The 23,870-nt window shown below is 37.3% G+C and overlaps 1 protein-coding gene across 6 annotated transcripts in view; it reads left to right on the top strand.

Moving 5' to 3' along the window:
* Window positions 1-23,870, top strand: part of KLHL32 (kelch like family member 32) — a 333,784-nt gene that overhangs the window by 165,364 nt on the left and 144,550 nt on the right. For 5 of the 6 annotated variants that reach the window (XR_011166280.1, XM_069077193.1, XM_069077191.1 and 2 more), the window contains one exon: window positions 9,832-9,939. The exons of the other annotated variant lie outside the window; for it this stretch is intronic. Coding sequence is in view for 4 of the 5 variants with exons in the window: in XM_069077193.1 (XP_068933294.1) it covers window positions 9,832-9,939 (108 nt within the window). In the remaining variant the exon portion in view is untranslated. The remainder of the gene's footprint in view (window positions 1-9,831; window positions 9,940-23,870) is intronic. 6 annotated transcript variants of the gene reach the window in all.

The raw sequence follows: 23,870 nt of genomic DNA, 5'->3' as shown, positions 1-23,870 counted from the left end.
CCCAAGCTTCAGACTTTTTTGTGGTGCTGTTTTCAGAGTTGGTTCTGGGGGTCTGCAAGTTTTTGTTGCTTCCAAGGTCTATTGGTGTAGGGAGAGGTGTGGTCACTGCTCTCCTGGTCTGCATTCTGGTCTCTACCCAGGAAAGGTCCCTGGTCCTCAGCATCCACAAGTGCAATCCGGGCCCCTGCTCCCTTGTGACCTACCCCTAAAGCTCCTCTTTGCCCTAGAACTGTGACCCAGAACTACAGTTGGGTAATAAAGTTTCTAGTCAGTGCCAGCTGTACCTGGTACCAACAGTGGGTCTTCTATAATCTCTTTCTGACCAGTCATTCCTCCTTGTTATAGTCTGTTGGCTGAGAACTCTCAAAGTTGCTGCTGGTGTGGCCACCATTGCTGCCATGTGTGTTGGCTCTGGACAGGCTTGTACCCTGTTGTCACAAATTTCTCCTGCTGAATTCATTTTTGGGGGTCTGGAAAAATGTCTCATCCGGATCTTTTGTTTACTCTGCCACTTCAAAATATGGTTTGAGGTATTATTTTAAAGTAATTTGGTGGGGGGATCTTGAGAATTCAATTGGGTTGCCTCTAATCTGCCATCTTAGCTCTGGGAAAGAAGTATTTGAGAAATTTAATGTAAATCTACCTGTAAATGGGTTCTTCCATTGGATATCCTTATTCTTTTTGGGGGAGTTGGCATTTTGTTATATTAAGTTTGTGAAATGAAAGACCTATTACCAAGAACTTCGAAAGGTTTTTTATTGCATTTGAGTTCATTATTTTGGATTTGTTATAATAGGATTTAACCTCTAGTGGTGAGGCTTTCATTATCTTTCTAAATATAGTTTGGAAGACACAGCCATAAAAAAGAAAAAAGAAAAGAAAAATAAAGGAAAAAAAAAGGAAAAAGAATAGTAGCCAATTAACTTCCTAAGTGGATTTAAAGTTACAACCCCCCATAGTCTTAGCAGCAATTGCTTCATTCACACAAAAGAATTAAATTTTTGAATTGGCAACTGATATAAAAAGCTCTAGGTTGTTAACATTGGGTAATATGTTTGGTTCATTTTAATGACTAACACCTTCATAATTATTCTTTGTCTTTTATTAATTTAGAACCTCTCAGTTAAGGTGGCTTTGCTCAGAAAACAAGAGTACAAATTTATTATATCACTTAGAGTAAGAATATATAATGTACCAGTTGCTTCATCTTGTTTCAGGTGCTATCAGGAGAAAAGAATAAAAGCATAGTAAGATGCAATGATTAGTTCATACCGGTAGGATTTCTTGTCCCTATTCTGCTTTTAATGGTGCCATTGAGCAAATGTCTTCACTGAACTACAGAATCTCAAGACTGTGAAGGGTCCTCAGAGACTAGTCTAATCCAGACCTGATTGAAGATTACAACATATCCAACAAGTTGGTCATCCAACTTTTATTTAAGACTTATAGTAAGAGAGAAACCACTAATTCTAGAGGCAGTTTGTTCTACTTTTGGTAGCTTTCATGGTTAAAGTGTTTCTTTATCTCTGTCTTTTGTTTGCTTCTTTACAACATTCACCCACGCTCTGGGCTGCCACCACCTCCAATTCATGTAAAAGGTGACTCTGAACAAACTTTGGAGCTACAGAATCCACAAAATGACACAGAGAAACTAACCTCCTGCTGAGGACACCCTGGCAGGCTGGCAGGGAGCAGCCAGCGCAGTGCTGTGGGAGCCAACCCCAGCCCTGCTTGAGCCAGAGGTTTTAGCTCCAGGGTGGGCCTGACCAGCCTCCAGCTGGAGAGACTTCAGATCACCAGCAGCTGTGGTGGTTTCCAGAATTATCAACTCATAGATGTTAAAAACAAAGTGAGAGGTCAGTGCAGTGTGGACTTTGGGATCCAGTAGTTTGGGAGTGTGGTCAGCCTTTATCCCCTGGAGGGAGAAGCTTCTGAGGCACTGTGGTCGTACAGCCACCGCCATGTGGCAGCTTCAGCTCCTGGCCTGTAGACTGTAGGGGGACCAAGACACCAGTCTGAGAGGTAATCGTTCTTGCTTTAACCTGCTTGAATCTGGATTGTGGTCTCAGGTGGAGGTCCTGGGGTGTGTGACCAGCTTGCCAGAGCGTGTGGAGGCTTCAGAGAAGGCACCCAACCAATATCTTCGGCAGCTGAGAAAACCCCAGCATTTGGTATGAAGCTCCCCTGTCTGGTAGCAGAGTCCCACTGTGGCAAAAAGCCCAAAAGTCAAGTAATTGAGTGGCAACATGAGTAAACGAGTAAAGCAAAGCAAACAGAGGAATCCAACATTAGACTCCTATTTTGGGGACAAAAAGGATCAAAGCATGGAACAGGAGGAAGACAGAGAAGTCAGAACTCCTACACCAAAAGCTGCCAAGAAAAATACGAGCTGGTTACAGGCCATCCTAAAAAAAATCCTTAAAAAGGATTTTGAAAATCAAATGAGAAGTGGAGGAAAAATTGGGAAGAGAAATGAGAATGATACAAGAAAATTATGAAATGAGAGTCAACAACCTGACTGAAGTAAATAACACCTTAAAAATAGACTAACTCAGATGGCAAGAGAGGCTCAAAAAGGCAATGAGGAGAAGAATGCCTTAAAAAGCCAAATTTGACAGATTGAAAAAGAATCTCAAAAGCTCACTGAAGAAAATCATTCCTTCAGAATTAGATTGGAGCAAATGGAAGCTAGTGGCTTTTATGAGAAATCAAGATACTATTAAACAGATCCAAACAAATGAAAAAAATAGAAGGCAATGTGAAATATCTCATTGGGAAAACCACTGACCTGGAAAATAGATCCAGGAGAGATAATTTAAAAAATTATTGGACAACATTCACCCACCACTTTTAAGATCTGCCCTTCAGGGCCAAAATGAGTTTATTCCTTTTTTTCCACATGAGAGCCCTTCAGATGCTTGAACTGCTCTCATTATCTACTACCTCCATCTCCCACCTTCCTGCCCCATGCCTAATCTTCTTTTCTACAGGTTACACATCCTCAGCTCCTTTAATTAGTCTTCACAAAATAGGAACTCAAGAACCTTCCAGTTCTAACATTCTATGATTCTATGCAAATAAATTGAAATTTCTACCCTTGATGAGCCAACAATGTCTGGGTACCCCATATGGCTATACGATACTGTTAATGAGAATTCAATCTCTATATGGACCAGTGAGGTTTTTTTAAATTAATTTTTTCTCTCCCTCTCCTTTCCTCCTTTTCCCATTAAATAAAAAATTAAAACAAAATCCTTATAACAGATATTCACAGTCAAGTAAAAGAAACTCCTGCATTGATCATGTCTAAGAAATATGTCTCAGTTGTACAATTTAGTTCATCACCTCTCTGTCTGGAGCAAGGTAGGATGACTCATCATTAGTCTTCTGCATTCATGGTTGATCACTGCATTGAGATCATAAGTCTTTCAATCTTTTTTTCCCCTATATTGTTGTTATAATATAAATTGTTCTCCTTCTTCTGCTTACTTCATTCTGTGTCAGTTTATGCAGGTCTGTACTCAGATTTCACTGAAACCATCCCTTTCATCATTTCTTTTGGCATAATAGTATTCCATTACATTTATATTCTATGATCGGTTCACCTATTTCCCAACTGATGGGCACGCACTTAGTTTTTCATTCTTTACTATAATGAAAAGAGCTGGTATAAATATTTTTGTAGATATGCATCCTTTTCCTCTGTCTTTGAACTCTTTGGGCTGGCTATAAGCCTAGCAGTGCACATTGTAATGACTTTGGGGACATTTTTGTAATTCCAAATCCATTTCCTTATTTATCTTCTAAATAGGATCTTTTTCAAAGAAAGTAGCTGCAAAGATTTTTTTTTTTTTGCCTATTTCCCTCCTAATATTAGCAGCTTTAGTTTTGTTTGTGCAAAAACTTAATTTTATATATTAAAAATTGTCTGTTTTATTTTCTTTTGTCTTCTCTATCCCTTGTTTGATTGTGACCCCTTCTCTAATCCATAGACATATCTTTCCCACATCCATTAAAAAGGTATTTTCTTCCTTGATTCTCTGACTTGCTTTTGATACCCGTTATGCCTAAGTCTTATACCTATTTGGGTATATCTTAGGATATGACATGAAATGTTCATCTATACCTAGTTTCTTCCAAACAGATTTTCAGTTATGTTTTTAATGCAGTAGTAGTCTCTGGGTTTATTAAATATTATACTAGTAGATTCCTGTCCTTCTGTACGTTATATACTTAGTCTGTTCCACTCATCAACTTCTCTTTTTCTTACCTTGTACCAAAGTTTGTTTGTTGATTTGATGATTGTTGCTTTTTAGTATAGTTTGAGATCTGTTACTGCTCTCCTTTTTTCCAGGTTTTTTTTTCATTATTTCCTTTTATTTTCTTGACTTTTTATTCTTCTGGATGAATTTTGTTATTATTTTTCCTAGGTTTCTAAAGTAATCCTTCAGTAGTGTAACTGGTATGGCATTGAATGAGTAAAGTGATTTAGGTGGTATTGTTATCTTTATTATGTTCACTTGACCTACCCATGAGCAATTAATATTTATCCATTTATTTAGATATGTCTTTATTTCTGTAAAGAGTATTCATAGAGTTCCTATTTGTGCCTTGGCAGGTGGACTCCCAAGTATTTTATACATTGTGTAGTTATTTTTAAATAGAATTGCTGTTTCTGTCTTTTCCTTCTGGTTTATTTTAGTAATATGTAGAAATACAGATGATTCATGTGGATTTATTTTATGTCCTACAACTATGTTAAAGCTGTTGATTGCTTCAATAAATTTTTAGTTGACTCTCTAAGGTTCTCTAAGTACATCATCATATCATCTGCAGAAAGAGATAATTTAATTTCTTCTTTGCCAGTGCTTAGTCCCTGAATTTTTTTTATCACTATAGCTAGAATTTCTAGTGCTATATCAAATAGTAGCAGTAATAGTGGAGTCCTTACTTAACTTCTTTTGGTGTTTTTTTTTGAAAGTTAGCATTTTTGGGGAGGCTAAGGGGCGCAGTAAGTAAGATTACCGGCCCCAGAGTCAGGAGGACCCAAGTTCGGTTCTGGCCTCAGACACTTAAAAATAACTAGCCATGTAACCTTGGGCAAGTTACTTAAACCCCAATTGCCCTCCAAAAAGGCAAAAAAAAAAAAAGTTAGCATTTTTACAGGAAAAAAAACCCCATCCCAACCCTCTATTCAGTATATACTGACTGCCTCCTAAACTGTAGGTAGTTACTTTGCTAACATATGTCTTTGGTCATAAGGAAGATCATGTGAGTGAATTGATGGATCAACTGGGGGTGGGGGAATGGGAAGGAAACCTTTCAGAGTTTCTCACTTACTATTAAGTGGATGGTAATATTCTCTCTGTATAAAGACAGAAATATAAGTGTTGTGTTCATTGAATAATTTTTCATTTATTTATTTGCTTTTCGGAAGGGGGGGAAGACAGGGCAGTTGGGCTTAAGTGACTTGCCCAAGGTCACATGGCTAGTAAATGTTAAGTGTCTGAGGTCGGATTTGAACTCAGGTCCTCCTGACTCCAGGGCTGGTGCTCTATTCACTGCGCCACCTTCCACCCCTTGAGTCATTTTTTAGCATGTGTATTTTTTCTTCTGTGAATTGAGTACAGACTGATTATTTGAAGCTCTGGGCAAGCCATTTGATTCTATTAAATTTAATGAATGTTCAAAGCCAAATCATAGTTAATTGTTTAGTAAAGCTGATCCACTGTTTATTTACTGGGTTCTAATTTCACTTGGGTAAAGTAGATGGCACTGTATGTCTCATGAAGCATCAAGGTTAAATCATTTTGAAAGGAAGGTTGTTAGTTTTGTTCATGTTAATAGCAACAAAAACCAAATATGAAAATATATTTCCTAAAATAATGATCTGATACCTCTTTAATTGTTATAAATGTGTAGAGGAAAATTTAAAAAAAAGTTTTGTTGATGCTTCTTTTTGCCTTATACTAGTCATTTCCTAATATTCTCACCTTGCCAGTAAATCTTCCCATGTTAGAAAGAAAAATCATTTAAGCGAAGTTCAACCAAAGAAGCGATATGGCATAGTGGAAGAATGTGGAATTTTCATAAGAGCCAAGTTCAAATCATGGTTCTTATCCTCTATGACCTTGAGCAAGTCACTTAACCTCTCTTTACTTCAGTTTCTTCATATGTCAGGCTAGGGGATTGGACTAGATATCCCTTAAAATCCCTTCCAGCTCTAAATCTACCTTACTTCTCTACTGAAAGGACAGGAGAATGTGTTATCATCTGTTCCCAGTTATTGGATACCAATTTTGTGTTCATAGTTTTTTTTTGCAGTGTTGCCGTGGATATACTCCTATGGAATAAACTTCTTGCTGTTTCATACCCTCTTGGTCTATATGTTGAGAATAAGGAATATGGATATTTTAGGGAATAGGGAATATTTTCTTCTATATATTTATATATTTGTATATAATATATAAATACATATTATATAAAATATATGCTATATATATAATATTTTCTTATATATTTGATTTTTCTTTCTGTTTCATACCTTATTGGCCTGTTTGCCCAGAATAGAGATTATAAATTGTTTAGTTCAGTGATTTCTCTTGTATAATTCCAGATTTTTTATAGCAGTTAGACTAATTTTTAGTTCTACCAATAATATATTAGTCTTCTTGTCTTCCCCTACATAGTCACTTGAATGTTCTCTTTCCATCTTTTATCATCTTTGAAAATTTGTTAGGTATTAGGTAAAGTCTGTTTTAATTTACATTTTTCTTATTAGTGATTTGGAGCATTTGATCTTATTGTTGAAAATTTGTATCATCCCTTTGGCAAACTATTTGCTTACATGATTTATCTATTGAGGGTATGTCTCTTAATCATATTTATTTGTGTCAATTTCTTGTGTATCTTGGATAACAAATTTTTATGAGATACTTCATTTCATAGATTCTCTGTGATATTATCTCTTCTTCTACTTGCATTTATTTTGTTTGAGCTTTTTAATTTTATGTAATTGAAGTTGGGCATTTTATCTTTTATGATTACTTCTACTCCTTTTTGGTTAAGAATTTATCCTCTGGCCATGGTTGTAGAAATTACTTCAATCTCTTTTACTTTTAAAAAATGATGTGCCGCTTTTTGTTGAAGTCATGTTCAATGGAGCTTATTGTGGCATATGATATAGACATCAGTCTAAATCTTTTTTTTTTTTTGCTTTTTTTCAACTTTTGGAGGGGGGAAGGTAGGGCAATGGGGGTAAAGTGATTTGTCCAAGGTCATGCAGCTAGTTTTGTGTTAAGTGTCTGAGATCAAATTTGAATTCAGGTCCTCCTGACTCTAGGGCCGGTGCTCTATTCACTGCACTACCTAGCTGCCCCCCAAATCTATTTTTTGCCAAACTGCTCTCTAGTTTTCCCAGTTCTTCCTTGTTCTTGCCTAAGAACTTCATTCTTGGGGTGGCTAGGTGGTGCAGTGAATAGAGCACAGGCCCTGGAGTTAGGAGGACCTGAATTCAAATCTGGTCTCAGACACTTAACACAAAAATCTAGCAATGTGACCTTGGGCAAGTCACTTAAACCCAACTGCCCTCACCCCCCCCCCCAAAAAAAAAAAAGCAAAAAAAAATCCAAAACAAACCAAAACAAAAAACTTCATTCTTCATGCAGCTCCCAAAATGGTTTTCTGAACAAATCTTACCTTGTCACTTCTCTACTCCTTAACCTGTAGGATAAAATACACATTGCTTTGTTTATTTTTCAAAGCCCTATAAGATTTAGTCCCAGTGTACCTTCCCAGCCTTCCTACGCATTGCTTTTTCTCCCATACTCCAGCTGAACTGACCTTACTATTTCTCTCCCACATAGCATTTCATCTCCTACCTCTGTTTCTTTGTATTGACTCTTGCCAGGAACGAATGTACTATTTCTTCCCCTTGGTTTCTTAGAATCTGTAATTTAAATGAAATCTTTCCTTATCCTTTCAGTACCTAATGCTTTACTTTCCAAATTACCTTGTTATAAGTGGCTCCCTCTCACCCCCAGGATCAGATAAAAAAATCTTTTGTTTGGTATTCAAATCCTTTCATTACCTGCCCCCTCTTCCTCTAGCTAGTTTCTAGTCTTCTTACACCTTATACTCACCCATGTACCCTGTGATACATTAAAACTGGCCTCCTTGCTGTACCTCGAACAAGACCCTAATTCAAAGCATTTTTTCTGGTGGTCCCCAGAGCCTGGAATGTTCTCTCTTCTCACCTCCACTTTCTGGCTTCCCTGGTTCTGTGACTCTCTTTAGGTAAAGAGGTAGAGTTTTGCCAGAGGAACCAGCACCTAAACCCTGAGAGGCACTCTCATCAGTTAATTCTTCTTAGGGAACCCTAACTGAGCTCCAAGTTCTGGTAGTAGGGTTTTTCTTGAGAGAGAAAAGGAATCATTCATAAAAATTAAATTGGCTCAAGTAACCTTTAGGGAAACCCTTTAACTTTCCATGCCAAAACTGCAGGGTCCAAGTGTAGATAGTTTTATGAAATACAAAACCTTTTGGGGCCATCAGTCTCAACATACATGCTGTAATCTCATACCTGTGAGCAATGAGGAAAAAAAAGATTTATAAAAAGAAAATCAAACTTTAAAATGAGAGAGGAGAGACAGAGACAGACTAGATTTAGTGATTTCCCTGATAAAGAGAACTTTAATTGGTGAGAAAACCCATTCTCAATGGAGCTTTTCTCCATTGAATGCAGGTCTCTCTTCAGCTTCAGGCTTTGTACTCTTGATTGAGTGGAATAACACCCTCTGTGAAGACTTCTTAAGAGTGAGGAAAGAAATAGAGAGAAATTATCTTGTAATCAGAGACAGACCTTTTGTAAGACCAGACAGAGCTGAGTCCTGGGTTTCCTAAGAAATTACATAACTTAGGACCCTTCCCCCTTCCTTGCTGCCACATTAGCATTAAACCCCTTTAGAAGTCTTTCAGGACCCTTCTTCCTTCCTTGCTTCAGTGTTTGCCAAATACATTTGGATTGGCTATACTCTGTTTCCCTGTTCTTTGTCCTTTTCGAGCCTAGACCGTAAGCCTGCCTCCCAGCCACTAAGGGATAGTGGCGGGCTTCCTTGTTCCTTGTCATTGGAGAGGATTTTGCGCTCAGACTGTAAGCACGCCTCCCAGACAATGGAAGCAAGGGATAGTGGTGGGAGGTGGCTTGACTGTGTTAGGGTATAAAGCTTTGCTTTGTCTTATGTAACATGGCTCGTTCCATTGGTTTGTCCTGGTGGGGGATGATGCCCTTTTCTCGTGAGAACTGAATAAAAGCTTCCTGTTTTTATCTTGAGACACCTCTGACTTTTCAGTTTTGGGTAGGGGATTTTTGGGGTCCCTGTACTCCACACATGGTTAAGTGACTTGTCCAGAGTCACATAGCCAGTATATATACAAAGGCAGAACATGGAAGACTTGGAAGACAGCTGTCCATTGATTAGATCATGATACCTCATGTGTATACATACCTAAATAAATAATTATTATCTGTACAAATAATGCATACTCATCTTGTAGAAACAGTATAACACAATCAAAAGAATGGCAAATTTCGAATCAGAATATTTGTATTTAATCCTGGCCCTGTAAGTATGGGCAAGACACAACCAGTTTCCATATCTGTAAAATGAGAGGCGCCTTCTAGCTCCAACCTACTCATTTTATTGCCTTTGGAAATGCATCAGGTACCTCTAACTTTCATTCCCTTTTCCCCATATATTGTCTCCCTTTGCCTCCCTTCCCACCATTTTGAATGTTATAACTCTCTCTATTGCTTTCTCTTTTTCCCCTCAGGCAATGTTCAGTCTATGTATGGTGGAAAGTGGAGCTGATGAAGTGAATTTACATGGTGTGACTAGCCTTGGTTTAAAGCAAGCTCTGGAGTTTGCATACACAGGACAGGTATCGTATCAACTGTGAAATCAGAAATTTGAAAAGTAGATTGCATTGAACCTGAGTTAAATAATCTTCAGTATATGAGATCAAATTAGAAAGGTAATATAGCAGAGTAGATTCCAAGTGGGATCTGGGACTAGGAAGACCTGATTTTTTCATCCTGCTCTGATGCTTTTTTCCCTGTCAAGTGACTTAGCTTCTCTGTACCTCAGTTTTCTCTTGTGTTAAATAGGAATAATAATACCTATAGATCCTGCCTCAGTAAGTTGTAAACTTCAGATGAGTTCTTGGATAGTAATTGTGAACCTCATGGCAAATTTAAAATACTCTATACATAGCAGTTATTGTTGTTATTACTTAGATAACACTTTTTGCTATTCAAAGTTATGTCAAAATTAGTGTGCCTTTATTTTATGCAATGAAAAACATTATTCTGATAGGGGTGTACAGGTTTCACCAAATACTGCCAAAGGTTTCCAGGACCAAAACTAGGGTAAAAGTCTTTGACAAGATAGCCTCTTAGGTCTTTTTCAGATTTGAGATTATGAATTAAATTTTAAAAAAGTAAAGTGTGTGCTCTGCGCCAAGCACTGTGCTAAGCTCTGGAGACACAAATAGAGAAGCAAAGAGAGGCCTGGCCTTAATGGTCCTAACATTCTAAGCAAGAGAGAAAATTATTATGGTCTGTCAGGAGTGGGGAACTTGTGGCCTCTAGGCCACATGTGGCCCTCTAAGTCTTCATGTGCCACCCTTTGACTGAATCCAAACTTCACAGAACAAATCCCTTGGACTCAGTCAAAGGGCCACGCCTAAGGACCTAGAAGGAGAAGGGTAGCCAAGGAAGGTCACTTTGGTTGGGAAGGATATAAGGCTAGTTAGTGGGGCCAAAGAGGATTTTATTGACACACCTAAAAGATTTAGAATTAAGTTCCTCCTGGTAGATTGTATAGAATTCTGTCCCTTCATTATTATTCTTTCCTCAATTTTTCATAGTGATATACTTGTACCTTTTTTATAATACTTATCAAGTAACAGTTGTCTGAAATCTCTGAGTTTTTAAAGGGAAAATTCTATCTTTTTGTACTTTGTATGCTCTACTTTCCCTAGTCCCATATCTTACACTCAATAAATATTCATTCATGCAATGAAAAAATAAAATTAGTGTGCCTTACATTAGAGCTAGGGAGAAGGTAATCAGTTAACCAACTATCATTTATTAAGAACTTACTGTGTGAAAGACATTGTGCTGAGCTGTGGAAAGTATAAAAAAACCAAAACCAGTCCATGTTGTGCTCAAGGAGATTACTTTTTAATAAGGAAGATAACATACACATAATTAGGGATATATAAGATATATATGGAGTACATGGTAGCTAACCTTAGAGGAAGCTAGCTGTTCAGGGGCTTGGGAAAGGCTCCCTGCAGAAGGTGGCTTTTGAAATAAAAGCATATTTTGAGGTGGATTCACCAAAAATTAACTAATATCTTAACCCAATGAGTGGAAACCACCACCAACTTTTATAAGAATTTTTTAGAATTTAAAAATTATTTTTGCAAAGGAATACTTTTAACATGTTCTCTATCTTAACATGTTCTTATTTCTCCTATTGATATATTGAATCTGGCAGGTTTTTTAGGGTTTTTTAATTACCTAAGATACCATAATAAGATTACAGAATTGGATTTAAATAGCTGGACATCAGCACTGCTCGTTAGCACCTTTAGTGGTTTTGTCTGCTATATTCCTTCTATAGTCAACTACTATGGAGACATGGCAATTTCATACTTAATGGGTGATTGAGGGTATTCCCTCCCTGGTTGCAGGTTGTCATCCATTCATGTACCCTGATTTAGTGTGATTCTTTCCCTAGTCTCCTGTCAACCCTTTGAAGAGGATCTGTCTTGTGTTCTGTAGGCCTTCCTCCTTGCTTGGTAAAGCCCTCATGGAGTTCATCTGTTATCCTTCTCTCTCTCTCTGTCTCTCTCTCTTTTTTTTTTTTTTTTTTTTGCTTTTTGGAGGGAGGAAGGTAGGGCAATTGGGGTTAAGTGACTTGCCTAAGGTCACATGGCTAGTTTTGTTCTAAGTGTCTGAGGCTTGATTTGAACTCAGGTCCTCCTGACTCCAGGGCCAGTGCTCTATTCATTGTGCCACCTAGCCGCCCTTTTCCTTGTCTTTTGCTACACAATCACTCAGCTTGCCTCCCTTTTTAATTACACATTTTCTAGATGATACACTCTAGAAGAGAAGCAGCATGGTATGGAGTAGTGGAGAGAGGGCCAACCTTGGGGTCAGGAAAGTGGAGTTTCAAGTCTTGCCTCTCACACATATTGGTTGTGTGACCTTGGGCAAATCAAGACTTAATCTCTCAGTGTTGCAAATAAAATCCCCAAGAGACAGAGTTTTCAGGTAATTAATAATCAATTTATTAATTAGGCTAGTCTATAATCAATAATATGGACAGTCGTTTCTCTTGGTAACCAAAGATGCCAAGAGAGACTCTGAAACACCTTAAATTAGGTGTGTTCCTTCTGATTGGGAACACCCCTCAGAGAAACTCAGCCCTGGTTGGTGGACATTTAATGAGGAGGTGGGCTAAAAGTTTTCAGCTCCTCCTGAGAATATGACTTCATCATGAGACTCAGATGTCTCCCACAGTCTGGGCAGGGGAAGCCATTTCCATCAGAACCTGTCTGGATAATTTTCTCCTTTATAAACTGAGTCACCCTAAACTCTAATGGAGAGGAGGATCAAGGACTAGAGGAGTTTCTTTCCCCAGGGTAAGGGCTCATCCAGATTGGATTCTGTTTGTACTCTAAGCAGAAATTAGGTTTTTCCGGTGGCTAGGTGGTACAGTGAATAGAGCATCAGCCCTGGAGTGAGGAGGACCTGAGTTCAAATCTGGCCTCAGGCACTTAACACTTACTAGCCTTGTGACCTTGGGTAAGTCACTTAACCCCAATTGTCCTGCCTTCCCTCCTCCAAAAAGCAAAAAAAAACAACAACCCTAAAACAAACAAATTAGTTTCTTGTTTGGGTTGGGCCCTACCCAACCTAGTTAAGGAGCATGTACCTTGGGGGGGGTAGGAGCTGGAAGAAATGGAAGGAAAAGAAATGAAAGGAAAATGATGGATGACAAATTAATTAATTATTAATATAATAGTATAATATTAATTTCTCTCAGTGTATCAGTTAATTCTCTAAGACTCTGAGCTTACTACTGTGGATGCAGCTCAAAGGTACAGTGCCTGGGTGAGTTTTCTTATCTATAAAATAGATTTAATTATAGCACCTACCTTCCAGGGTTGTTGTGAAGATGAAATGAGATGATATTTGTAAACTTTAAAGTATTATCATTGATCATCATCATCATCATCATCATCATCATCTGTGTTACCTTAAGTCTCAGATCCTCATCTATAAGGTGACAAGATTGGACTAGATGATGAATGAATGAATGACAAAGCATTTCTTAAGCACTTAACTATGTGCCAAACACTGTACTAAATTCTAGGGATGCAAATTAAGAGGGGAGACAACCTCTGAACTTAAACAACTCTCATTCCAATGGTTGGGGGAGAGAAAACAGAGAAAAGAAAAGAAAGTTTAGCTTCAGAGCAGATAGAGAGCCTTGGAATTCCTAAGTGTTCTGAGAGGCTGATGACAAAGCCCTGGGGTCCATAGGTCACTTAAGTAAATGGGATGAGCCAGGTGTCTGCAGGGTATAGTCAGGGAGCCTGGTAAATTAGCCTGAAGGATCTTAGGAAGCAGCAGTGTGACTTCTACTTCATACAAACCTTGTGAGCAGGCAAGCATCCCAGATAGATTGAGTGGATAGGGTGGCTGAAGGAGGGTGAAAAAGAAAGGTACCCCTAGTGATAGTGGGACTTATAAGCTGCTTTGTGGTCTTGGATAGATTTAGGACATCCCAGGGCTGGAGAAAGGCAAGAGGGGAAGGGTGACCTGATGGTGGATCTTCCCACCCCTTGTATATTCCTTATGGGTTCTGAGGTGGCTTCTGAGATCCTTTCCAGCACTAGATCTTGGGTCTTTTGGTGCTAAGTTGTAGATGAGTTACTGATCTATATCAGTGAAGAAATTTTCACAACATTAGTCCCCTATGTGGTTAAAATGATGGGTCAATTTAAAAAATAATATTCTCATAAACTTGCTTTCCATAGAGCACCCCAAAGGCACCTAACACTATTTGAAGTCAGTAGTGACATTGGTGCTATACTCTACCTTATTATCTCCAAATTGACTTAAAGTTCTTAGTTCAATCCAGTAAATCAAGTAGACATTTATTAAGTGCCTACAATGTGCCAGGCCCTGTGCTAAGTGCTGGGGATATAATCACTAAAAATAAGGACAGCCTTTGTCCTCAATGAGTTTACAATCTAAAGGGGAAGAAAACACATGAAAGGAGGAAGGAAAGTGGAAGTGGAGGGACAACAGGGGACATCTTGTTCCATGGATTTGAAACCAGGCAGGGCAGCAGGTGCAAGATGAAGTGATCTGAGAGTCCAGTTTCTGCCCTCTATAAGGAAAAACATTGCCAGCCTTCTAAACAGAGAGAAGAGGCAGAGAAGGCTGAAGGAGGTGGAATCAATCAAGGCTGGAGTTAATATCATGGTAGTGAGTTATCTTTGTTCTTAGACAAAGATAATTTTTTCCCAAAGTTTCTTGCCTGTTGTACCATCCTTTGCTGATATAAGCAGCTTTCATGAAATCTGCTATCCTAACCTCTGACATGTTCATCTGGGCTCTGTACATTTTCTGAACCATTTAATAAGGTAGTATTGGGCTGCAATCAGGAGACCTGGACCTGGATCCTGGTCCTGATGTGATTTAACCTCTCTGTGAACCTCAGTTTTATTATCTATAAAATGAGAATAATAATATTTTTCTTGCCTTTCCTCACAGGGCTGTTTTGAGGAAGGTGCTTTGTAAACTTTTTAGAGCATTATTTGAGCCTGAATTATTTTTAATTCAGCATTCACAGCTACACTCAAATGCTCCAGATATGCATGCATGAGAACCTGAAAGTTCTCCTGATGTAGCCAGGAGAGAGGCTAAATAACTTGCCCAGGGACACTGAGGTAAGAAGTATATAAGGCTAAATTTGAGCTCAGGTCTTCCTGGTGAGGTCTTCCTCACAGTCACTGTGTATCTGAAGGAGGATGCTGGTAGCTGAGCTGCCAGGACAAATTGCTCTTGTCGAAACTAACCCACGTGGTTGGAGCTCTCTTATTCAGCTTAGACATGTTGACCACGCTCAGGAGTGTTTCTGTCTCTTTATGTCACAGTTCAAAGTCCTCCTTGATCATCAGAGATAGGTCATTCATACCTTTGTCACCAGGGTTCACTTAGGAAAGGGTCTGTTATCACTACAAGGGTAGTAATCACTCCTTTCCCCTGAAGCGCACTCCTGTCCAGCTACTGCTCAGCAGCCATTATCCCTGACCTCATATCCCATTAGGATTGATGTTTTCACAGTGGGAGGGAATGTTTGGCTGTTGATTTCCCCAAAAGGTCAGGCTTTTCATAGGAATGGTGAGGAACCTGGGCGATATGACAGAAGAGACAAAGAAATAAGATAGATGGCAGAGGGAAGATGGTGGTAAAGGCACTTCAGTATGAGACTTAAAAGTAGTAACAAGGACTCCTTGGTGTGAAGAGACCCCTGTGAAGGAAAGAGAGAAGACAGAGGAAAGAACTTTGTAGGATTGGGGATCAAATCACCTATACCTCAATAGCCCTTGAAAGACCCAGGCTTTTTATTCATTGTGAGTACATATGTATATGTGTGCTGGCCTTCAGCACCTGCAATAGCCTCTGGAAAATTCACATGTGCCTGAAGTGTGTGTGTGTGTGTATGTGTGTGCACGCATGCATATGTATGTGTGTGTGCATGCTTGCGCGCACAAAAATGGCCCCTTATCTCTATTTTATAGCCTTTGAAATCATAAGCTATCTCTCTTGTAACCAGGTATGCCATACAATCAAACACTGGCTCCTGTATAGTAATATAACACAGGGGCAACACAACCAAGCTAGGTGTCTAATAGAAGCCAACAGGAGTTCTCAAATCCTGAGGTTTTTTCTTCTATATACAGAGAAAGTTTTAGAACAAAGACTTAAGTGAGGAAAGCAAAGGTAATTGCTCTCTTCTGAGAAGGTGTGATGGAAAGTGTGCTAGATTTAGTAAGGAAAACCTGGGTTCAAATACCTCTGACAAAATTACCTTATTTTATTGAGCTACAGTTTCCTCATCTGTAAAATGTAGTGCTTGCCTTAGTTGCTTGAGGACTTAAAATAGTTAACATATGCAAAATATTTCACAAGTGCTAATATATACACTATTATTTAAAAAAGCATGGCACTAGTTGGAATACACACATGCAAATTAGGATATGATGGGGGCAAAGGAGTCCTCCAAAGGAACAATTGTAGATGGGGTGATCACTTTCAATTAGAGAGATCAGGGAAGGCTTCATTAAACAAGAAAGAGAAGGATTTCAATGGGAGAAATGAGGAGGGAGTACATTTCAGGAAAGAAGGTATGACCTATGCATCAAGAAAAGATTAAATCGTTTAATATATGTTGAGGAGGCAGAAAGCACAGTTCTTAAAACACTCATTTTTTAGAAGTTGAAATTAAATGCTCTATTTAGTCTTTTTTTTTTTTTTTTGCTTTTTTGGAGGGGCAATTGGGGTTAAGTGACTTGCCCAAAGTAGCACAGCTACTTAAGCGTTAAGAGTCTGAGGCCGGATTTGAACTCAGTTCCTCCTGACTCCAGGGCCAGTTCTCTATTCACTGCACCATCTAGCTGCCCCTCTATTTAGTCTTTATAGGGTTTATATTCAACTTTCTAGAAGAATGAACAATTGATCACAGGATATGGAACTGGGAGGTGCCTTAGATATCGTTTAATCCAACTCCTACATTTTACAGATCAGGTATCTAAGGCAGACTTGCCTGAGGTCACACAAGAGAGTATTCTAAGTACCAGAACTGTGATTTGAATCTAAATCCTCTGACTTCACATTCAGTGCTTCTTCCATTATAATTCACTGTCTTCTTGTACACATTATGCCACAGCTGATTTCTTAGGGATTCTGGATAGTTCACGTGTGTGTGTGTGTGTGTGTGTGTATGTTTTGATATTGATATAGTTATACATACCTCTTTTGTGTGTATATATACAAACATTCATACTTTATTAAGGTGTGTATGCACATAAGCATACGTATGTGTGTATCAGTGTTTTTCTATATACACACACCTGTGTGTATACTGTTTCCTACAGAGTAGAACACAGAGCAGTAGCCTGATATAGAGAACTGGTCTGAGAGTCAGGAAAACCCAAATCCAAGCCCTGCCCATGATGCCTATTAGCTGTAAAACCCAGAGCAAATAATTTAGTTTCTTAGTATACCAGGCACAACTTTCTATGAATCAGAGTGATTTGCTTTAGTGTTGGGAGTTTCATCTTTGGGAATTCTTTATAGTAGTGAAATCACAAGTCTGGTTTAAATTAAAAAACAAACAAACCTTATTGTAACATAGATCTTTCTTGGGTTTCATCCAAAGGAGTTTATTTGCTGAAATGCTCAAAGTATCCTATTATGAGGTGGGCTTATTCATTAGACATAGACCTAAATGGTGTTCCAAGTGAAATTGTGAAATGTAGATAGCTATCATTATAAGATACTTTTTTTCTTTTAAATAGTATTTTAATTTTTCCAATCACATGTAAAGACAGTTTTTAACATCCCTTTTTTTAAATAAAATTTTGAGTTTCAAATTTTCTCTCTCCCTCCCTCCTCCCTAAAATGGTAAGCAGTTTGATATAGGTAATCTATATGCAATTATGTAAAACACATTTCCATATTAGTTATGTTGTGAAAGAAGAAATGGAACAAAAGGAAAAAACAACAGAAAAATAAAGTGAAAATAGCATACTTTGATCTGCACTCAAACTTCATCAGTTCTTTCTCTGAGTGTGGATAGCATTTTCCATCATGATTCTTTTAGAATTGTCTTGGCTCATTGTATTGCATAGAAAATCTAAGTCACGGGGCGGCTAGGTGGCATAGTGAGTAGAGTGTTGGCCCCGGAGTTGGGAGGACCCGGGATCAGTTCCAACCTCAGACACTTAACACACACACACACACACACACACACACACACACACAAAACTGGGCGTGTAACCTTGGGCAAGTTACTTAACCCCAATTGCTTTAAAAAAAAAACCAACCCAAAAAACAAACAAACAAAAGAAAATCTAAGTCAGTCATAGTTGATCATCGCATTGCTGTTACTATGTACAGTGTTCCTCTGGTTTGGATCACTTCACTTTGCATCAGTTCATATATATCTCTCCAGGTTTTTCCAGGTTTTTCTTAAATCTGCCTGCTCATCATTTCTTTATCATAAGGTTTTTAATTAAGGCACATTAAATATGGTTTAAGAAAACTAAACAACAACTTGAAGAAAGAAGTATGATCTGAGGTAGTGCATTGACACATGACGTATCATGGGGAAAGAACACTCACAATGGAGTCAAAATTCCTGAGTTCAAATCCTATGTTTGCCACTTAAAGCTTTGCTCTATTTAGGCAGATCACTTCATATCTCTTGAACCTCGGTTTCCTCATGTTTAAACTTGAGTATTGGACCAAATGACTATCAGGGTTCATTCCAACATTTAAATCTATGATCCTATGAAGTTATTTAACCTCTCACTTTTTTCATGGGTAAAATGAGGGGCTTTGAGCCTCTAAAATCCATTTCAGGACTAAATGTATGACCCTGTGCCCAAGAAACATCATTCTTGATTTTCCTACTTATTTTTCATATCTGTGTGCATCAACCAGAATTGCTTTTAGCCATGACATCTGATGGAGTTGTAGAGACAATGCTAATTTTTTTTTTACCATTTCTTTCATTGTCACTTGGTTATTTCCACTAGCTGTGGTAAGGAAAATATAAAAGGCAAGTCATGTCATGAGGGAAAAGTTGGCAATAAATGTGGGAGTCATGAATGAATGCTGTTCATAATAACTGGATTTATATATGTACATCCCTCATGCCTCACTAGAAACATAGCCTCTTTAAAGTTGATCCATAGCTTTAGTATAAGAAGATTTAAGTAAAAGTCAGCCTTTCTCTGAATACTAGTAGATTTTGTATATTTCCTGGAATTTTGTATTAGCTGTAATATCTATAAAATAGCACAGAAGGCCAAGATAGTGCAATCAGTTAATCAACAAGTATTTATTTAGCGCTGTCTATGTGCCTGGCACTCTTATGTCAGATATTCAGGTAGAAAAGTGAGAATGTATCTCTCCTTAGGTAATTTATGTTCTAAGTCAGAAATGATTGGGGCAGCCCTGGGAATAGGTCTTTACCTACATTTGAGGTGTGGAGAAAATAGTAATTATCTTTGTTAGGTTGGCTGATGACAGATGGGAGTCCTTAGGCAAAATAATCTTTTGGTATAAGGAGCTCAGATAGCACTTCTGACACAGAGCCATCATGACCACATCTAAGAGGCATTAAGGAGTGCTTATGTGTTTCTGTTGCTGTTTTTACTTTCTTAAGACTTAAAAGAAGAGAGATAGACACTCTTTTTTATGTCCTGAATGTTGGCTTGGATCTTTCTAAGTTAAGTGGTGAAATCAAAAGCAGTTCTGTGAGTGTTACAGGCTCTTTCAAGAACTAATGAAGTCCATTTTATTTCTATCCTCAGAATGAGTGTCTTCTGTGAGACAGCTTTGGATTTTAACATCTTTAAAAATGTGTTTTGGACTTGTTTGGAAATCTAGTAAAAATCTTAATGAAAAGATTTCAGTATTATTGTGTATTAGTGATTATGTTTTGCAATATGTTTCAGTATTTATTTGGCAGCATTTGTTAAATGAATATGGTTTGTAGGAACTATGGACAGGAATGTTGTATGTAGGAATGTAGTGCAATCAATTAATCAACAAGTATTATAGGATGTCAAAGGGGCATTAATGAAGTTTGTGGACATGACCAGCTAGCCCTGACTTGAGTGCAGAGATCTGAATTCTGGATTGGCCTAGAGGTAGGGAAAAAAAGCCTGGCCCAAAGTCAAGCAATGAATCCTCATAGTGCTTACAGGGAAGAAAAGAAGCATCAAAGCTATCAGGCAGCCCCAAAATCATCAGGAATCCATTGGACTCTAGCTTAACTTAGTCTCAGTTTCCGAGCAAGTTAAGTGAGCCTTCTTCTGTGATCTTAGTTCAGTCACTTCCCCATTATTTTCAGATTATATAAAGTAAAGGAGTTGGATTCAATCAGTGATTAACAATTTAGTGGTTCATGAACTCCCAAGGGGTTTGACATTTGAGCACAAACTAAAGTCCTGAATGGTCAGATGCATGCGTATATTGTCATTTGCATTTTGTACACTACACTAGAGTAGCTCCCTTATTTCTCTCTGTTTCTCTGTAATTGTACCTCATCAAGAGGGCTGATCATGTCATCAAGCTATTCCAGTTGTGTTCTTGTAGCACAAGTGGTCAGACTTAACATCATGATCACTAAGCATGCACTTGCAAGGTATCTTAAAATCGTCATGGATCATCACACTTTCTGCAGAAAATAAAACCCATCTATTGCCTCTCATTGCAATATTAAGTCTATTTTGGGATTTAAACTTATCTTCAGTTTGTATTACTATTTTTTTAATCTGATGGATTTTCAAATGAACTGGTTGAAAGCCAGTTGTTCAGTAGAGTTTCTTTGAGATGTGCCATTGGCAGAAGAAAACAAAGTCACATATTAACTTACTTTCCTTACCGAGGTTAGTTTATAGATAAACATGATTTAAAATGAAGCAATTGAACATTTATCATTCCATATAGCAGTTTTCATTATCTAGTAAAAAGTAAATATTTTATAATGCATATTAGTTGGTAAGGTGGCTAACATTTTCTTTAAAATTATTTAAAATTTAAAATATTTAAAATTTCTCCTATCATTTCTACTACATTTTCATTCTGTTCTTGTTTTAAATCAAAATACAGAAATAAACTCAATGCAAAAACAAACTTAAGACTCTCCATTTTTTAGGCAGGTATTTTGCAAACTTTTGTTCAAATACAAAGATACTACATTGAAATTAAGTTTATATATACTGGGTCTAATGTTAGGAATCCCTGGTTCAAATTTGACCTCAGACCCTTAATAGCTGTATGACCCTGAATAAGTCACAACTTCTGTTTGCCTGCATCTCCTCATTTGTAAAAAGGGAATAATAATAGCACCCCCCCAATGTCCTGGCTGTTGTGAGGATCAAATGAAATAATATTTGTAAAGTACTTTGCAAACTTTAAAGTACTCCATAAATGCTAGCTTTTATTAACTGTCAGTATTATAATTCATTTCATTAAAATGTTATATTCAACAAAATTTCTGAAATAAAGAACTTTAATATTAGGTCTTACAGATATTAGTAAACATGAAATCCTGCTAGATTATTGCTTGTAATTCTTATAGAATAACTTATTTTCATTACATAATTGTATAATTTTGTATTTAGAGTTTTCATATTTATTAGCACAGTAAAATTTTATATTTGGTCATAATTATAGAATGTAAATTTTAATTTGGAATTTTTTTGAGCAAAAACCATCATAGTTACTGTAGGTATATATGAATAAATCTAAATTCTGGCTTTTCATAACATTTTTATTGGTTGTTTTTGTTTTTGGTGAAAGGGGTGTGGGAAATCAAAAAATGCTGGGCACTGTCAGATTAAATGATCCTCTGAATTCCCTTCCAACTTTCACTTTGAGAATTTGAAGGTTGGAGATAGTAGTAAGCCGTTTTCCCAGGCAACTTTGACAAAATGTGTGTTTGTTATAACGGTTGCTGTTGACCTCCTTCCTCCTGAGTAATTAGACCTAGTTGTCAAAAAAAAAAATTAGTAAAAACAGAAATCTGCTATATCATCCATTTTCTTTGGAGAAGTGGGAACTAGCGTCACTGAAGTGGTGTTTTGATATACCCAGATTTCTATTTACCTTCCCCCACAATTGAAGGTGCTTTTTGTGCCCTTTTACCCAATTTATGTTGCCTATCCCAGGTTCAAAGACTCCTAGTTATGGCTCCACTTAAAATTTCTTAAATTTGTGGTCTCTAAAAATTATTGCCTTCCCTGAAGAATAAACCTTACAAAGTTCAGTGCACAAAGTGAAGAACATATTTGTTCTATTGAGTTCGGTAGCCATTATTTGATTCAATAAATGCTTCTTCCTTTCTCCATAAAAAGGAGTTCTGAGACCTCTGCTGGAAATTCTTGGTATTTGTGTGATGTAATCTGTTTAGTTTGTAGGAGTGTGAAAATAGTGCCTGCTATGTTATTTGACTTAAAATGATAAAACATCTTATTGAAAATCTATATGATGTTGAAATTCTAGATTTTTAGGACAATAATTGTATATAGTCAATGAAAGGAAAGTGTTATAGAGAGAAGTTGGAGATTGGGTGGAATAGAATAATTATACAGATGTTTCAGTCCATGGTTCTAGGTACCAGCCATAAAAGAAATCCTTGAATAAGTCATTTAATCTCCTTATATTACCAGGAAAAAAATGTTTCAATGTTATTTATTTAAACAGTTTCTTTGAGTTAAATCATTCTAGATAATCTAGGTTCAGTAAGAAAATAATTTTCCAATCAAATTGCGTTTTGTTAGAAGGAAAAAAAAAGATATATGCAACTTTTCTTTCTTCTTTTCTTTATTCATTCTTCTCTGGGCTCCACTCCAAAATCTGTGGGCTTCTTTCTCGCCTTTGCCCCTATGGCAGTATGTTCTCTTCCCTTTCTCTGTTTAGCTTCCTTTTATCTATTTTGCCCCATTAGAAGGTGAGCTCCTTGAGGCAAGGACTATCTTTCTTTTACTTGTATTTTGTATCTCCAACATAGCACAGTGCCTGGCAATAGTAAAAATAATAAATATTTATTGACTTGATTTAACTTCTGGATAATAAGACAGTCCACCTATTCAGTACATATACAAAGATAAGAATAAGCTATGTTAGAATTGCTTGGAGAAAAACATTATATTTTATTGAAGAACTATATAGGAAGACAAACACATTTTCAAATAAGTAATCAGCTGAGATTTTTAAAAATCCTTTTCCCTACATTGATTCAACAAATATTTATTTTCATTATATACTGTACATATCTTTGAATTGTTGAATTTACATCTAGGAAAAATACTGTCTCTTAACTAAGATTAAATTTTGTAATTTAATAGTTTTATAATACCTACATATTAAGGCATATTCATATAAAGTATTATTATTGCTTTGACCTCAGTACCTAGTTTCCTAAAATCAACAAAATGTCATGGGTGTTTTAAAAAAATCACTAATGAATCTTTAGTACCAAGTACTGGTGCAGTTTTACTGAACTGATATGGCTTTTGTTTTATTTTTATTTTTTTGCTTTTTGGAGGGAGGAAGGTAGGTCAATTGGGGTTAAGTGACTTGCCCAAGGTCACATGGCTAGTTTTGTCTTAAGTGTCTGAGGCCAGATTTGAACTTGGGTCCTCCTGACTCCAGGGCCGGTGCTGTATTCGCTGTGCCATCTAGCCACCCCTATATGGTTTTTATTGCAGGTATTATATTTTCCTTATGTATCTATATCTTTAAAATGATCATATTATATTTTTGTTAATTCTACAGATATATAAGGCAAGGTGGTAGTTGTAGCAGCAAGCACCCTAGAATACCCAGGGTGGCTGCCAGCACAGGTTCTTAGATCAGCTTTTCGAAAGGAAAACAACTCAAAATGGGTTAAAAATCTTGCTTTAATCAAACATATATCATATACCTCTTTCAGGGGATGAAGGTCGGCACCCCAAACTTCAGAGAATACAGACAAAAGTTACAAGCA

This window comes from Petaurus breviceps, unplaced genomic scaffold (genome assembly GCF_028583685.1).
Source record: "Petaurus breviceps papuanus isolate PSGF00001 unplaced genomic scaffold, PetGlider_PUasm1.0 90977, whole genome shotgun sequence".
In the NCBI taxonomy this organism is placed as follows: domain Eukaryota; kingdom Metazoa; phylum Chordata; class Mammalia; order Diprotodontia; family Petauridae; genus Petaurus; species Petaurus breviceps.
This window is presented reverse-complemented; position numbering and strand designations above follow the sequence as displayed.